This window comes from Camelus dromedarius, chromosome 17 (genome assembly GCF_036321535.1).
Source record: "Camelus dromedarius isolate mCamDro1 chromosome 17, mCamDro1.pat, whole genome shotgun sequence".
NCBI classification, from domain to species: Eukaryota; Metazoa; Chordata; class Mammalia; order Artiodactyla; family Camelidae; genus Camelus; species Camelus dromedarius.
The window spans coordinates 23756799-23774523 of NC_087452.1; the positions used below are offsets into that span (position 1 = coordinate 23756799).

At 45.1% G+C, this 17725-nt stretch overlaps 1 protein-coding gene across 8 annotated transcripts in view; it reads left to right on the top strand.

Moving 5' to 3' along the window:
- The window catches only part of CADPS (calcium dependent secretion activator), a 418935-nt gene that overhangs the window by 358853 nt on the left and 42357 nt on the right, over nucleotides 1-17725 (top strand). For all 8 annotated transcript variants that reach the window (XM_064496352.1, XM_064496353.1, XM_064496354.1 and 5 more), the window contains one exon: nucleotides 14581-14613. In XM_064496352.1, the coding sequence (XP_064352422.1) occupies nucleotides 14581-14613 (33 nt within the window). The remainder of the gene's footprint in view (nucleotides 1-14580; nucleotides 14614-17725) is intronic.

The following is a 17725-nucleotide window of genomic DNA, read 5'->3' on the forward strand; positions in this document are numbered from 1 at the left end:
TACAACAGAAGGAACTTTTGAGATGTTCTGGTTCCAGTGTTTCCAGTGATGGGCTCAGTTCCTACCTGCTGTTGAGAGCCAATTCGTTGTAGCTGTTTTCATGTCAGCATTGAGTGACGGCACATTGGCAGCCTGAAACTGACCAGAGTTGAAGTATTTGCACCACGGAAATTGGCAAACCACCAACCAGGGCTGCTCCTCTCCTTTTCCCCCTCCTCACCTCTCCCCTCCCTCTCCTCGCCTCTCCCCTCCCTCTCCTCCTCTTTCTCCTCATCCTCCTTTTTCTTCTTTTCAAGAGCCTTTTTACTTGCCTGAGTGTTTTCCAAGCGTAGGATATGTACCAAATGGTACCTGAGATGATGTTTGATGCTACAGAAACTCAGTATTAAATAACACCAATCAAATTCTGCGGGTGTTACTTCTTTTTAAATTTTATTTTCATCCTTGTCTTTCTATCAGGGAGAAAGCGTCCACTGAGTGCTCATCTGCCTCTCACACTTCTTGAGAATTTCAGGTCTTCATATGTAATGAACAGAGACACAGAGACAGAGAGAGCAGTCCTCCTGTTCAGCACCCTCAGCAGGCAACCACTCCACCTAGAGTGTAATAACTTACTTTTATTTACATTGTGTTTATTTTTATGCTCCTCTTATGGAGAATGATAGTGAATTTTCATTTATGGTAGTGATACAACATTTCTTTTGATAATCAAGTATTGAAAAAGCAAGCCAATTTAAAGGAGAATATTAGGTCAATAAGGAACTATAGTACAGATGGCAGATGGGCAATAGCCAAATCGGGAAGGTGATATTGATGCCAGAACTTTGGGAAGTTGTGATACACTGTAGCCGCCCCATTTTGCGGTTGGGTGAACTGAGACCAGAGAAAGAAAATGACTTGAACAGCTCCTGCAGTCCCAGAACTAGACGTCCTGTCTTATCCATGTGTTTGTTTTCCCTCCTCTTTACCTAAGATGAGCAGGGGGGAAAGGTGGGGGAAAGAAAAGCCCTCCCCACTGTGTAGCAGACCTAGGCTGGCTATGAGAGGCCAGTTGTCGCTGGCAGCAGTGATGTAAGCAGTCTACACCCTTGAGTTCAGGCTAAGGCAGCTGCAGGGAGAAGGGGAGGTCAGTGGGGTGACAGGTGGCCCCTTCGTGCAGATGCATGACTAACTGAGTAATGACAGTAGCAGCCTCATTGACTCAGCACCCCGGCCATGTGGAAGCAGGGACACGAGTGAGACATGGCCCTTGCCCTCTTCCAGCTTGCTTTCGATTTGGCTTCTTAGAATTGAGAGATGTTTCTAAGGCAAAGGAAAAACCCAAAAATGTCAGAGGTGGGCAGAGACCCCCACTTATAATCAGTCAAAATAAGCCTTCCTCCCTGCTTGGAGATTTTTATAAAATTAAAACTTTCTAATCAGCACTTTTGAGTTTCTCCTAGAATGAGAGGATGGCACATATAGAGACGCATGGAAGAGCGGCTCAGAGGGTAAACCCTGCAGTCCCGTGGACCCACAGTCACATTCCAGCTCCATGCTGCTGCCAGCTGTGGGTCTTTTAGGAAGTCACTAAACCTCTCTGAGCCTCAGTTTCCTCATCTGTAAATGATGATAATCATCACGCCCACTGTTGTGGGCGTGAATTACTAATAAGGTGCTTAGCCTCGTGCCAGGCACGTAATAAGCACACACCCATCATTCAATCTCAGCAGCATTAAAAGGGTGGGTTTGGAGGAGCCCTTGAGCCTTGCAGAAATGCTCTGTGGGAATGAAGGGCTGGGAAATGAGAAGTGAGGGAGAGTGGAAGGAAAAACAGGTCTACTTTCAATCGGGCATCTGCTCAGAAGCCCCGGGGGGGAAGAGAGCTGAGAACATACACTTCCTGGACCCAGTCTCAGAGCACAGTACCCTGAGCAACAGGAGACGTGAACAATTCTCCTCGTTAATGAGGCAGCAGCGCCTAAGCAGCGCATGGAACGGAATGCTTTTGCTTAATAGAGATCATCTCCCTGCCTCTTGCCCAGCGCCCCAGCAGTGCCAGCCGCTCTGTGTTTAATGAAAGGTGGGGACTTCGAGTCGAGTGGTGGGATGGGCTGGAGAAGGTATTAGTGCCCTCATTACTATGATAATAGTTTAATCACAATCAATATTTATGAACATGCACAGAGCCGTGCAATCAACCAGCAGCCCCACAACTCATGTTCTTCCCTAAGGATGCTTTCCCGGAAAGCCTGGGCTCTCTCCCACCTTCGCCCGGCCCCCTCTGCAGCTTTATTTACAGTGATCCTCAGAGGTCATTTCAGAGTAACCGTGACGGTTACATCAGTCGTTACATACAAGGTCTTATTGTGGTAATGAGTGACGATCATCATGATATAACACTTTGTGCTTTGCAAAATACATCCATAAGCTGTCGTCTGGATTTCATCTTCAGATTTTGGTAAAATAGCTCGTGAAAAAGTAGGGCAGGGCGGTTGAGGGTGGGGGACAGCATACTGTAGCAGTGGATCCTCTGAAGTCAGATGCACCTGGGTTTACATCAGAGCTCTACTCCTCCTTAGCTGTGTTCCCTGGGGAAACATCTTACCCTCTCTGAGCCACAGTTCCTTCATTTGTAAAATGAGGAGACAAGTTCTTAAAAGAATTGAATAAGATAGTGTGAGTTAGGCATTCGGTCATTGGTAAATGCATCCATATTTTTATATATGACTGCGTATTAGATATTAAGTATTTCTATGTTGCCTATGAGAAGACTGAACAGTTACTTTTCCAAAGTTCGTATAGCCAGTCGTAGGAAGAACAGTAGTGAGAGTCCAGACTTGGAATTCAATGTTCTCTTTCTGTTATCTGAAAAAAAAAAAGTTAACACTGGTTCCACTTACAGGCAATTTAGAGAAATTTTATTTTAAAACATAGTGATGCTTAACTCTTTGCTTTCCAATGTGAATCCAAGTTTGGAAGCCAGTGTTATCTTTCTGCAATGGCCATCTGATGACCTATCCATAAAAAAAATTTTGGTGTCACAGTTGCCACCTCTGTAAAAACGGCGTTTATCAAGCCTGGCCCTCCTAAAAAGGCAAGTGAGGGGAGATGGCCTGACAGTGGGTGTGCGTCTACGCGGCATTTACCCGGTGCTGACGGGGGCAGAGCCCTTCACCATCGGCCGGAAACACCAGTGATCTTCGGCAAACAGTGAAGACGCCTCAGCCCCTCTGATGGCAGAGCTCTGGCAAACCGTCATGCTGTGTATGATCCCAGATCGACTTCAAGGGTTGCGTTTTTCTCCAGGGCTCAGAAAGTGTTGGAAGGGGCTTACACTGTAATTGTCACTTGGCCCCAAGCAGGAGCCCCCGAGGTTTGCTCAACTGCTCACCCGCACACACAGTCCCAGTACATCCACCCACTGGCACATTCTGTCTCCCCCAAGCCGTCAGTCCCTCGCTTGGCACTTGCAATTTATTCCTCTTCCCAAGATGCACTTAGAGCATCCAGATTATGTATTAAGTGAGGGGAGAGGTTTGCTACATTTTGCTTCTCAGAATTATGGTTTCAGTCAACCAAAAACCTTGAAGAAGTTAGCCTGGAGAAGGAAGATACATTCTTCCCGCCAGTGCTAGAATGCTAAAAATTCCATCCTTCATTTTGTTCTTTTTGCAGTAATTGTTTATGCAAGAAATAGACATACGTGGTTGCAAAACGAAATAGCACAGAAAGACTCAAAATAATTTTTTTTTAAAAGCAGCAATCTCCTATCCCATCCCTTTCCACCCTCAATCCCTTACACAAGAAGGGACCCTTCCAAACAACTTTGCTTTAATCTTCCTAGCTCTTAAGTACTATTTCTTCTATTGCTATTTCTTGATTTATCCATCGTAGAGATTATCTGCCTCCCTACTGTAGTGGACAGAGCATCAGCCTCTCCACTTCTCCTCCCCCAGCTCCTGTTACAGGTCCATCGGCATCACCATTCCTCTCTCGGCATCTTTATGACTGTACCAAATGCCCACCCACTTTTAGTTCTTGTTTCCTCCGCACCCCTGCCCTCTTCCTTCCTCTGCTGCTTCTTCCAGCCGATCTCCTATTCTCACATGGGAACAGAATGACACATCTCTTCATCCTTATCACTTCAAAAAATGTAATAACCTGTATTTATGCATGTCTCTGGAGTCTAGACCAGCAGTGTCCAAGAGAACTTTCTCTGGTGATGGAGATATTCTGTATCTGAAATTTCCACCACATGTGACTCATTAGTACTTGGAATGTGGCTAGTGCAAGGAAAAGTTGCATTCTTAATTGCATTCTGTTTTCATGTATTTCGGTTTAAACAGCCTCTTGTAGCTGTCCGACAGTGCAGGGCCAGACCTAGCTTAATATTACAAGTCTGACTCCCTAGGGCAACCTGATTTTCCAGCAGAAATGAGAGTAATGGCTGGCACATAGCTCTTTCTAACTATGCTCCAGGTTATTAACTGTTTCGGAAACTCAGTTAATAACGCAGTAACTCCATGAAGAGTGCTCTTACCCCCATTTTAAAGATGGGGAAAGTGAGTCATGGAGAAGTTTAATTGCCTAGTAACTGATAGAGCTGGAATTTGGCCCCGTACAATCCAACTCCAGAGTTTATAGCCTCCACCATTTCCCCGCACGGCCTCTAGTCCCCATTATAATGCCCGCATCCTTTTCCAGGTACTTCCAATCTGCTGATGTATGACGTGGTCATGTTTCTCCCATGTTATTGGCCTGAGTGATGCTTATCACAGGGGCTGTGTGTGTTTAGATGTAAACCCTGCCCATCCTGTTTGCACCACACACACAATTTAAAAAAAAAAAAGCATGAAAACTGGAGAGTGAGGAAAAATACAGGCAAATAAACAGGACTCAGGACAAGTGAGCAGACTTTGCTAACAGAAATAGATTTTGCTAATAGAAGGGCTGTTCCTTTGGCCTGCGATAGTAATAGCTAACATGTGCCGAGGACTTGCCGTGTCCTTGGGCGTGTATCACCTTCGTTGATCCTCACAGCAGACCAGAGAGGTACTGACGAGGAGGCTGCAGCCGAAAGGTGCCGGGAGTGTTCAGTGAGGTGGTTCAGAAGGAACACCGAAAACGGTGCCTGTCACAGGATAAACACACCACACATCCTGCGTCTTGTCACTCTGATATCCACCCTCTGGGCCCCGCTACATTGTCTGGTACCTGTGTGAATGCTCTTTATTTATCTCTAATGTTTTTTTCCCCCTTTCCCTGTTCCTACAGCTTCTCCTGGAACCTCATTTCCAAAGCTCTTATTAATGCAAAAATTTTAGTAATATCTTGTTGTTGTTGTTTTACTGGTAGAGTATTTATAACCTTTTCAAGGTGTGGGACGTGTTCTCTCTCCCACCCTCTTCCTAGAACCTGCCTTGGGCACCATCGAAGAGTCAGATTTCTGGAAGGAATCGGGAGAAAACACTTAGCTCTGTGCCCTATTATAATAAAGACCAGAGGCCAACAGGTTAGACAAGTCATCAGTCAACCAGTTAACGATCAAATTAGGGTGAGAAATGTACATCTTGTGATTTCCCACCCCCCGCCCCCACTCTCACCCCACTGGCTCCCACTTAAGTGTGGTCTAATGCAGAGGTCAGAAAACTTCTTCTGGAAAGAGCCAGAGAGCAAGTATTTTTGACTTTACAAGCCACGTAATCTCTGTCACAGCTACTCAGCCTCTGCCCTCCTAACGTGAAAGCAGCTATCGACAAGATACAAACGAGTGGGCATGGCCGTGTTCCAATAAAACTTTATTTATGGACACTGAAATGTCGATTTCCTGTAGTTTTCACATGTCAGAAAATATTCTTCTTCTTCTTTTTTTTTTTTTTTAGAAAATATTCTTCTTTTGCTTTTCTTAGACTTTTAAAAATGTGAAAACCGTTCATAGCTCATGAGCCACACAAAAATATGCAGCAGGCTAGATTTTTTTTAATTTTTTTTTTCTAAAGTATAGTTGATTCACAAGGCAGCAGATTTAGATTTGGCCCACAGGTCATAGTGTGCCAACCCTTGTTTTATAAACAGTAGATGGGACCTCACCTGGTACAGTCAACTCGCAGCTAACAGCAGGTGAGTTAAACACCGGTAGTAACGCGAGCTAATACAGCGTGAGTTCTTACTGGGTACCGGGCATTGCGTTGAGCACTTAGCATGATGTCAGCCTGGTCAGCCTCACAAGAACAGTATCTAAAGAAGATACTATTGTATGGCTGGGGATAGCTCAGGGGTAGCATGAATGCTTAGCGTGCATGAGGTCCTGGGTTCAATCCCCCATACCTCCACTAAAAAAGATTTTTAAAAATAAAGAAGATACTGTTTTTATCCTCATCTTACAGATGAGAAGCTGAGGGAGGTTAAATAGTTTTTCACAAGCTCATTCGACCAGTAAGTGATGGAGCATAATTCCAACCGAGATCTGTCTGATCCAAAGCCCCCATATGTCATGCAGATAGGATCCCCTGCTCCCCCATCCAGGTGATCATTAGGTAAGAAACGGCTTTAGAATGACACATCATTTTCACAATATCAACAACTTGATGTCGTGAAAGGACTCTGCACTTAATAGCCAGACCCGAGCTCGGACTCCAGCTCCACCACTCACTGGTTCACTTCTAGAGAGTTGCTTAACCTCTCTGAACCTCAGAGCCCTCATCTGTGAAGTGGGGATGGTAAAAGGAGCCTTTCAGTGTTCTACAGGGGTGATTAATTGAGTTAATTATACATAAGCTGCCTAGCACAGTGCCCCATACTTATGTGCTCAATAAATATTATTGAGGATCATGTGAAAATCAGGTGATTCATTGGTGTTTTTATAGCCAGGAGAGCCAGGAATGCCCAAATCCTAGACCATCAGAGACCTCCCCACAGCATCCTCCAGGGAAATGCATGCAATAGAGAAAGTTAGGGGAATATGAGACCAAGTAACACCTTCCTGAATATCCTGGTTGTCTATTGCTGCATAACACGCTACGGCAAAGTTAGTGGCTTAAAACAATCTGTTCATTTTGCCCACGATTTTCTGGGTCAGGAATCTGGGAAGAGGTTGACCAGGAGATTCTTTGGTTCCATGTGGCACCGATGGAGGTCACTTGCTTGGCTGAATTCAGCAGGTGACTGAGCTGGGCTGGGGCTGAATGTCTGATAACTTGATGGGTCTCTGTGTGCCTTATTCCTCCCCCATACGGGGTCTCATCCTGCTGAGCCTCTCCACGTGCCTTGGGCTTCTGCTGGCGTGGTCGCCTCAGCAGAAGTGAGGAAGCAAAGCTGCCAGTCCTCTCCAAGACCAGGCTCAGGACTGGCATAGGGTCACCTCCATCATATTCTCTTGGTCACTGCAGTCACAGGCCAGCCCAGACTCAAGGGGGATGGAGGAAGAGACCCCACTTCTCAATGCGAGTGGCGCACCCACACAGGGAGCAAAATGAGTGATGGCAGGCATCTCCGGCCACCACATTGCGGACTGGGTCTCGGGTCCATGTTACAATGCAGAGAGCTCTACGGAGCCATGCTGGTCTCCAGGGATCTCTTTGTTAAGTGCTTAGGCCTGTGGAGCCAAGGAGAAATAGAATCAGAGAGAAGGTCTAGACCACAACCCGGTATGGGGCCAGCAGAGAAGAGGAGGTAGGATGGCCGGGGCTCTTACTGGAGGGTTGGTCACACACCTTATGAAACATTCTAACCATGAAACAGAGCCATCATACCTACCTGTGCAGATATTTAAGCTTTAACATCCCTGCCCGCTAGCAAACATAACCCAACCTGTGCCCTAGAACCTGAACCATCAAATCAGCCCTTTGGATGTAAAAGGGAAAGAGAATGTGAAAATAATAGCCAACATTTATTGAACACGTAGTATGTGCCAGGTCCCACGCACAGGCTTTTACACACATTATCTCATGTCATGCTTTGCACGCACTCAATGAATGAATGAATACAAGTCACTTTGAATAGTGTCCTGCACGTGTTAAACACTTAAAACTATCTTTTTTATTAATAATCTATACAACCGGCCCGTGAGGAGGTAATGTCATTACCTCTGTTTTCCAAGAAGGAAGCTGACGCTTAGGGCAGTTCATTACCTGGCCCACGGCCGGTGGCTGACGGAACCCAAGGCCAGCCCAGGTGTCTGACTCCGGAGCCCACCACTTAGCTCTACCCTGTGCTGCCCATAGTGTGGGGAAACCGGAGACCCTTTAAGATCTCACAGCAGCAACAAATGCCATTTCCCTTTGAATTGATAGCACCCGGTTGCATTTTTTCTTAAGTGATTCTTTAAGAGTGTTGCAGCTTAAAAACCATCTTCAAGAAGGCGCTAGAAAAACCTCTACCCTGGGTCCTGAGTAAAGTGTCCCATGCTCAGAAATTCATTCTTTCAACACATTTTTATTGAGCCCCTGCTATACACCAGGCCGTGCAGATGGTGGGGACAGAAAAAGAAGTTCTTACTTCTCTTAGAGCCTACATTCTAGATGTGAGGATGGTGACAGATGATAAGATTCAACGAATAAAGATAAAATCATTTTATAGATGGTGGTGGCACTCAGTAGCATGGTTACACACTGACCTGCTTCAACTCCCAAAAAAAAAAAAAAAAAAAAAAGGAAGGAATCCAGACCTCTAAGATCCCCTGGGTGAGTGAAGTGGCGAAAGGAACAAAACAGCATCGTTCTCTTTGTAGCAGGAAGTTCACAAGCCAAACACTGGAGTCAGTGCCGCTGGCCCCTTGGAAGGGTGGTGTGGTCTGCAGCTTGTAGGCAAAGACCAAGAAATCAGCTCAGAGCTCTTGTGAAATCAAATGGGCAGGGGTGGAGTCCGCTCGTGGGGAGAACAAATCATTTCCTAGGCTGGTTTTTTCCTTTTTCTTTCTTTCTTTTTTTTTTTTTTAAGGGACCATGGGGAGAGAGGAGAGCTCAGGCAGTCACTAATGCAGTGGTATCTCTTCAGACTTCTTTTTTCTTCCATCTTTGAGTCTTACCCACCAGACTTCTGTTTGCAAAAAGGGCCCTAATCCACTTTTTTTTTTTTTTTTTTTTTTTTTTTTGTCCACACATTGATTTAATAGTATCAAACCCTGAGGTCCTCGTGGTCTGCACCTGGGTTGCTTTTTCCCCTAATGAAGCAAGAGAAGTGGTTTAAGCCCCTGCCGCGTTCCCTATCAAAGCACCACAGTGATTAACTGAGGTCCCCTTATTAGGACCAGGCAGAGGGAAATCCCTTAGTCATGAGCATTGTGAAAAATCCCAGAATGGTGAGTGTTCAATGAAAAGATTACCTTTGGGCACCTGAAAAATAATGGAGGACCTCAATGGAGTAACCATTAAGCCCGTCTACACACGCTAAGTCAGGTGGAGGGTCGAAGTAATTAGCTGGGACATTCAAGCCAGAGAAACTGTTTTGGACCTTCTGCCCTGACTGCGTCGGCACAGATAATTATTCACATCTCTCCAGCGTTTTTCCTGGGGAAGCCATTATAGGTTGTGTCCACACACACAAAGAAACAAGACTTTCAATGTGGCTGGTTAATAAAGGTGGTTTGGTAGGTTTCTGCTTCAGGGATGGGAGGTCCCAAGCTGTAACTTGCTAGCTGTGTGACTCTAAGTCCAGTTGCTTTCTCACTCTTAGCCTCAGTTTCTTCAACTGGAAAATGGGAATGTTAATAGGACCTTCTGCAAACATGGGTGTGAGGCTTAAATGGAACAAACGCCGTCCTCCTAACGCATCACTGGTCATGTAGGAAGCACTCAAGAAATGTTACTTATAGTTCTGGGTTGTTGAATGGACGTGACTCATTCTGGGTGTTTGGAGACATTGTGCATTTAGGCATCATCCAAGGAGGGGACCAGGAATCAAGGAGCTAATGCCTTTATCTCCAGCCCCTGATGCCCTGCTCTGTACCAAAGAATTGGTCTTTGCAGCAGGCCTGTGACAATAGGAACACTGACAGCTGGTTGCTCACTGACAGCTCGTCTCTCCTTTACCCTTGGTCTCCATCAGCCTCTCCTAGTTCGTGTCTCTTTTTTGAACCTCCTTTCTGAGAATCAGCTCTGTCTGGTCGAGGGGTGGGGAGGGGGTGTCCATAGATACTGCTGGAGAAGGGTCAGTCTTTGTCCCACCAGAGGGGACAGTGAGAAAGCAGAGAGTCTCAGGAAATGAAGTCTGGCTGAAGTCACAGATCTTGCCTCTCCCTTGAGAGGAACTGTGTCCCTACAGAGAAAGGATGCCAGGCCAGGTGTCTGGGGCAAAGCCTTCTCCCTCAATCTTATTTCCTGTGCCCGGGGCACGTGGCTTGGACCCAGCGAGCAGTAAGGACGCATCGTTGAAAATAACAGAGCACCCTGGCTTGGGGAGCTGCCGTCTCAGTCACACCCTGGCTCACTCAGCCTGAGGGAGGGAGCGAGGTCTTTGCTTCCGCCTCAGTGTTCTGGACAGGACTCCAGTGCCTGAGCTGTTCACAGAATTGGCAGGAGATTGGCCAGACTGAGAACCAGCTCAGATAACCTGCTGGTAACCTGGGGAGATTCCAGCCTCCTTTTTAGGGCGAGCAATTGCCCATGGGCTAGAGGTGAGCAGTGTCACCGTGGCCACCAGGACGAGGAGCAGGTGCTTTATCTACACCAGCAAGCCAGTATTTCCAGTAAGAGGAGGTACATTTGGTAGCTTTTACCAGGTTCCCAGCTCTTTTCTACACACTGAGCTGGATGACCTCATTCAGTCCTCTCCGTGTTCCTTTGAGAAACACAACAATTGTCCCGTTTACAGAGACCATCTCATGAGTAACTTGGTCAAAGTCACCAAGCTAGAAGATGGCAAAGCCCAACTTCACACCCTGCCAGTCCTCAGCCCGTCCTTTCAGCCACGTCACCGAGAAGATTTCTTTTAAAGTTAGAAAAGAAAATGACACACAAACACACACACACTCTTGACAACCATTGGTGGCAAAAATGCATAATGCTGAAATTTTACAAAATAAGGTGTGCTTTTTAAGGAATTTCTGTTTTATTCCTCAAAACAGCATCTACCTGCAATGGGTACTAGTCTTGTGTAGGTTGTAAGATCTCTTGTTTATTTGATCTAGACACAGTGCTGGGTGCGCGCTTGGATTTTCTGACCCTTGGTGATCATTCCAAACCCCTAGTGGGCTGCAAGGATCTGGTCCTTCCTCCCTACTTAAGAGTATGGCTGGCAAAAAAACCAAAAAAAAACATAGTCCTGTGGATACTTGAAATGTGATGCTTAAAGGTTGCACTGTTGGCATTAGGCAGTGGTGCGTTCTAGGGACCAGAGCTCTGGTCCTCGTTCTGCCTGTTTATTCATTCTGCTTTATCTTGACATGTGTACTATTGAGAAAAAAAAGATTGAACTGATGGCAGCTTTCTACCTCCTAAGGAGTCTAGCAATAGAGAACACAGAACAGGAAACAGCCCTAGAGGTACCCTCTCACACAGGAAAGGGCTCTCATCCAGAGCATCCTACGTGCTTTCTGCTTGAGCTCCTCCAGCAAGGTCTTGACCACCAGAGATGGCCAGTGCCCGGCTGGCCAGTGCCCGGCTGGCCAGTGCCCGGCTGGACTGAGATAGCTGTTTGCACCTCTTTCTGGGGCCCTGTTGTGTTACTCATTCGTCCTGATTCTCTGCCCCAGAACCACCGTGATCAAATTCAGTCCTTCTGCATTGAAGGTCCTTGATTAACTACACGAAGATGATCATTTTCTTCACCATTATCCCTTCCTTTTCCAGGCAAGTTGCCATCTGATTTACTCTCCTTGTAGAAGGCATTTCCAGATAGCCCTGTAAACTCAACATCATTCTTGAAGTTCAATGGCACATCTTTCTAAGTAATAATAGGGCTATAATTTACTCTGAGCTGTTTTCACCTTTCATTATAGCAACTAACAAACTGAAGGCCACTGCAGGTAGGAGAGGGGATTGTTTGGGTCATGACGTAGAGCTTGCCTCATCTTCCCAAACTGCTTTGACAGGTATCGACTTTGACTGGTGTCATTCTCTCTGGGTTGGAACCACATGTTAGTGGTAAGAGTAGGCGTGTTTAAAGGTTGATCATTTCAGCTGTAGCAAAACTCCTACCAACTGCCAAGCAGTAACTCTGCAAAGGAGGCAATCGGTAGCTGAGAAGCATTATTTTGTCAACATGTGCCCTGACCACTGATGCTTAAATTCCTCATACTTTCTGCCATAGGTGAGGAGATCAGGAGGTCGAAAGGGAAAATTGGGGGCGCAGGAGACCCACGTGTGAGTCCAGGCTTCTCTGCCTTCTGGCTCAGATCATGATCAAATAAATTCTTAAATTCTGTGAGTTTTAGTATTCTCAGTCATAAATAGATACGACTAACAGCCCCCCTTTTGCCAGGTGGCTTAAAGAAGGAACTCTTCCTAAAAGTGCTCTGCAAAGTGAAAAACATCATACAAATGTTACATATTAATGTACACGGAGGAGACGTGAAAGGAAAAACACCTTCTTGCTCAAACTAAATTCTAGACCAGGAATAAAGAGGAGAGATTTGGGGCTAGGAATCATTTAGTAACAAGTTAATTATGCAAAATCTAGAAAGCTTTCCAGGTAGCCCCTTAATGTCCCGGAGAGTTTCTTTTACCCACCAGCCATTGCTGCCATCCAGCTATGTACGCAACGATGCTGACTTTCAGACCGTCTCATAAAGTGGCTTCTCCATCTGGTCTCCTTATTCTTCAGCCATCCTGAAATGAGCCCTGGTCACTAGCTTTTTCTCCTTCCTTCCTTCTACAAATTTTTCCTGAATGCCTTTTCTAAGCCAAGTACCAAGTAAGTCACCAGGGAGACAGCCATGGGCAAGACATGACAGTCTGTGGGAGACAGGCATTGCACAAAAATTACTGAATTGCAGTTGCAATCAGTGCTGCCAAGAAAAGAAAATGTTGAGTTCTCAGAGAACCTGTAACAGGAGAATGTAAGGATCATCTTGGGTGTTGCCGATGATTCCAGGAGATAGAGCGCGTTGCCCTCACAATAATTAACTAATCAATGTGCGTTCCGCCCTTTCAACTTTAGGACACATGTTCTCACATGTTTTGTCACTTGATCGGGCTCTTAAATCAGCCCTACAAAGTCCACAGTGTTCTCACCCTGTTCCAGAAATCAAGAAACCCAGGCAAAGTGATGATCCCAAGGTCAACTCGTTCTGTCCCTTACAGAATTTGTGACTCTAAATCCTGGGCTCTTTCCACCCCACTCACTGGCTCACTGGCTTCTCTTTCTTGAGAGTTGACATTTTGGGAAAAGTGATTTTGAGAAAAAAAGATCAGCAGGGAAAAACACTCACCTTTCCTGGGAGACACGTGGGTGGAGAGTCCCGAGGTTGGTCTCAGTCACGTGGCAAGAGGAAGCCCACTGAGATGTGAAAAGACATCCTACATGCTTGGTGTGCGTTGCAGTCTTCACAGTTGCCCACAGAACTGAAAACCCTCTCTGACCCCATAGGTGGACCCTGAAGTCTTACCTGTGTCTAGAGGAACAGGTGTGACCTCTGTCAAAATAAAACACACAGAATATCAGTCACCTTTCCTGTAGGAAACCTAGCTATTCATTGACTTCTCACAGCATCCAGAGCCCCCTCGATTTACATGTGAATTGATCCTCAGAGCCTCCATCTGTTCCCTGCTTCCTGTGTCCTAGGACTCTGTGTGCATTCACCCTTGTATTGACCTGCTGAAATAGGCATCTGTTTGCATCTGCATTGTGCAGATGAGATAACTCAGGCTCAGAGAGATGAAGTAACTTGCCCAAGGTCACACAGCTTGTCAGTTGGAGAGCCAGGATTGGAACCCAGATCTGACTCCAAATTCCATGCTCTCACACACTCTGTTCTACCACTCTCCCTCCCTCAAAACTAAACATAAATTTCATACCTGCTTCCTGCACTTCCCTTCTGGGGTTTCTAGTATTTAAAACCAGGAGAGGCTGCAACAGCCTCGGGCCAGTTTTGAAAGGCTCTGGTACCCTCCCGACTCCCACCCACAGACATCCATCCCCCTCTGGGTTAAGGGTGCCCACCCACCACATCCCCTCCTCTTGAAGAGAGGAAAGGGAAACTGAGAACTCAAGGATTCATTTAGGACCAACCTGCAGCCAAATTACACAAAGACCCCAAGGTACAAGAAGTGACAATGCCCTTAGTTGCTTTTCTAGACTAGTGAGCCCTCGCTAATCGGTTTGGGTTTAGCTACAGTCATTTTTCTCCCTTTTAAAGGGAGAGAGGAAAATGCAAATCTCTCACGGCAGCTCCAGAATCTCAGTCAGTAAAACTTTGCTGTTTCCCTCTCCTCTTCTCCCTCCCTCCCTCCCTCCCTCTTTCTCTTTCTCTCCAAAGAAGTGGTTCTGGCTTGTGGGGGGAAAAATAGCAAACAGACTTTATTTTTTTAGTACCTTTCTGTGTTTCCCGGTCAACTCCATGTGCCAGCATGTTGTCTTAACTCTGACGGTGACACAGCATTGAGCTGTGAATAATTCAACATAAACACCAGCCTCACTTCCATCCTCTTCTTTCCTCCTTAGGTGAAGGCAGCTTCCAAGTATGTGGATGTACCTGTGAGTATTTGAACATTGCTTTTGTGGGGTTTTGGGGTTTGTTTTTTGGTTTTTTTTGGTTTTTTTTTTTTTTTTTTTTGGCTTTCATGGGAATTTTGATGGTGCCGTTTTCATTAGTTCCTGCTAAACTGTATCTTCCTGACTTGAATCACCAGAAGAAAGGAAGCCAAGAATATTTCATGGTACAATTGTTTTGAGACGAGAAGAGGGTATGGTTTCTTTCAACAGGAAAAAAGATCCAATTTGAGGGTAAACCCAGTTCACTTTTCGTTTCCGTCTTTGTTGGTTTCTCTGGTCTATTTCATTCTGTTACCCTTGGGCTCCCCTCCCCTCCTGCGTGCACACCTTGGGAGTAGGGCCTTGAGCTAGAAATTTGCACAAGGGTGCCAGTACTTTTTTTTTTTTTTAAACAAATTCTGAATTTGTTCATTTTTGGGTCGATTCTGCAGTTGTTTTAAGGAAACCTCACAAAACTGCTTATAATTAGTGCAGACCTCATTAATGGAGAGAGCTCTCAAAGTTCACAGATAAAGCACTCAAAGTTGCCCAAAATTTACATTTAAATTGAGGTTAAGTACTACACATGAATGCTGGAGTGTGGGATTACCTGTGATAAATCGGGGATACACTTTAGGCCGACTTTGCTCTGCCTATTAGCAAAATAAAATTGGAGAGATTTAAATATATTCCAATAAAGGGGGAAAGAAAATGATTCTGTTTCTCCATTTCTAACAAAAGAGGTGCGAGTCTCTATTATGAAATATTAAATTTAGAGAGCTTATCTCAACAGCCACCACGGGTCTTGTAGTGAATGTTTCTCATTCTGAACGTGGTTAAGTACCCTCCTTGTTCAAATACTTATTTGTTAAAATTTGTTTTTTTTCTGAAAGGATTTATATTAACATTTAAATTCATTTCCCCAGGAAGCTAAGTGTATAATGGTTTATTGGCTTATTTCTCAAAGGATGGCAAAATGGAAAACTGGAGTGAACTTAGCATTAGAATATATTTTGTTTGTTTAATGAAAGAATGTACAATCAACAATTATGCTTTGAATTTATATAATACTTGTCCTCGGGGGACCTCTGACTCCTTCGCGTAGATAGTCCTTAGAATGGAGAAAAGAAAGAGCGCACATACCTGGAGCAAGGAGAGAAGTTAAGTAATTTATTTTCCCAAGCCCCAAAGTATAAACTTTCATTTCTCAGGGAGCGAACAGCTCAAATACTCTGAACCTGTTTCTCCATCCTTAAAATAGAGGTAATAATACCCACGTCACAGATTCGCTGTGAAGACTTAATCACATACACACGTGGGACATTCTGCACCGTACCTGGTGCTCACTAGGTATTTAAGCAGCAGGAGTAGAGCCTTTGGGTTGAGAGAAGGTCGGGGGTGGGGGGCGAGTCTCTGCTCTATTGCACAGTGTGAGATGGGGGATGAATTTGCTGACATCAACCCTGGTTACACTGGTCTTCAACAATAATAGAAATTGAAATTCTAGCCTCCAACCCAAAGATCTGGTAGCTGAGGTCTGTTTTCTGTTCACCTTAAAGCAGGGGAAATCTCACCAGGGAGGTTTGAACAGGTGGCCAGTAGACAAGACCCAAATACTTGGAAAAAAAGTAACCTGGCAACTGGTAGTATCAACTGAAAGTATTAAGGAAGTCAAATAATTTGGGGGAGGGCAAAAAAAAAGTCAGGTCTTGGCAATTTCATTTGGTTCAGCCTAATTCCTACAAGCCAGGTGCAGAGTCATTGTAAAGATGAGAAAAATGGACTCTCCATCAACATGCAGGGGAAAAAAATGAATTAGCCAAGTTTCCTCCCTCTAAGGAGGCACCAGAAAATGATGCAGCACGTCCCCAAAGTGTGGTCCGTTTACCACCCATGATATACAGTATCATCCTAACAGCGACTGCAACCAAACCTTCTAAAGCAGCCACTGTGCACCAGGCACTGTTCTAAGCACTTTATATTTAATCTGCACAACAGTCCCACTTTAAGGATGAAGAAACTGCCGCACAGAGAGGTTCACGTGCTCAGGATCCCACAGTTGGTAAGTGGCAGGGCTGAGACTTAAACACGATGTCATCTGCAAGATGATTTCCATCAGCGCAGAGACAAACATCTTTATCTGGATAATCGAGACATTATTTTACTGAGTATTAGAAAAAAAATACGACTGGAACATCATATGTGTTCTTTCACCATGATTTCACCAAGTAGTATGGCTCAGGACAAAGCTAAACTTCAACTTCATCAAGCTAGTTTTATAGCAAATAATATTATAATAAGTGTTTTACTAAATAAAGAATTTTTTGGAAAATAATAGGACATAACACACAGGTCCTATATGCACATTGTTTACTTCTCAAAATTCTCCTCCTATGAGGGGAGTAATGTTACCATCCTGTTTCACAGCTGAGGAAGCTGAGGCACAGGGAGGTTAAGTGACACGGCCAAGGTCACCTGACAAGTAAGAGGGAGAGTGAAGATTCAAGTGGGAGCAGTTTGATCTGTAGAGCCCGCTGGCACTGGCTTGGAAGAGTCCATCGTGCCCATTTCTTTCCAACTCTGCCTTCAGAGAGGGCACGCTGGTAGCTCAGATTCAGCCATGGAGAGTGTATTTACACCATGGAAATCGGCAGGCACTGCCGATCAAGGTTTGTTGTTTCGTTTTGTTTTTGTTTTTGCTTTGAAGAGTCAGTTCACCAGCTCCCCCGTGACTATCACCTGATGAGTCAGTGGTCCCCAAACCAGAATGTGCGGAGGTGATACCTGGCAAAAGCTTTTTGGTTTGTGTTCTGTTTGTTTGTTTGTTTTTAAATAGAGATTCCCAGGCCTTTGCCTCTAGAGATTTTGACTCAGTCATTCTGGGGTGGAGCCTGGAAATCTCTGTCTAAAAAGCTCTCCACCCAAGTCTGATACATACCGCAAGGTTGGGAACCAGTGGACTAAATCAGTGATTTTTAACCTTGGTTGCATGGAAGCATCTGGGGAGCTTTTACAAGGACTAGTGTGAGGCTGTTTGCCAATTTAAAGCAAAATCTCTGGGGGTGGGAGTCTAGGCATTAGTATTTTTTTTTTAATTGAAGTACAGTCAGTTACA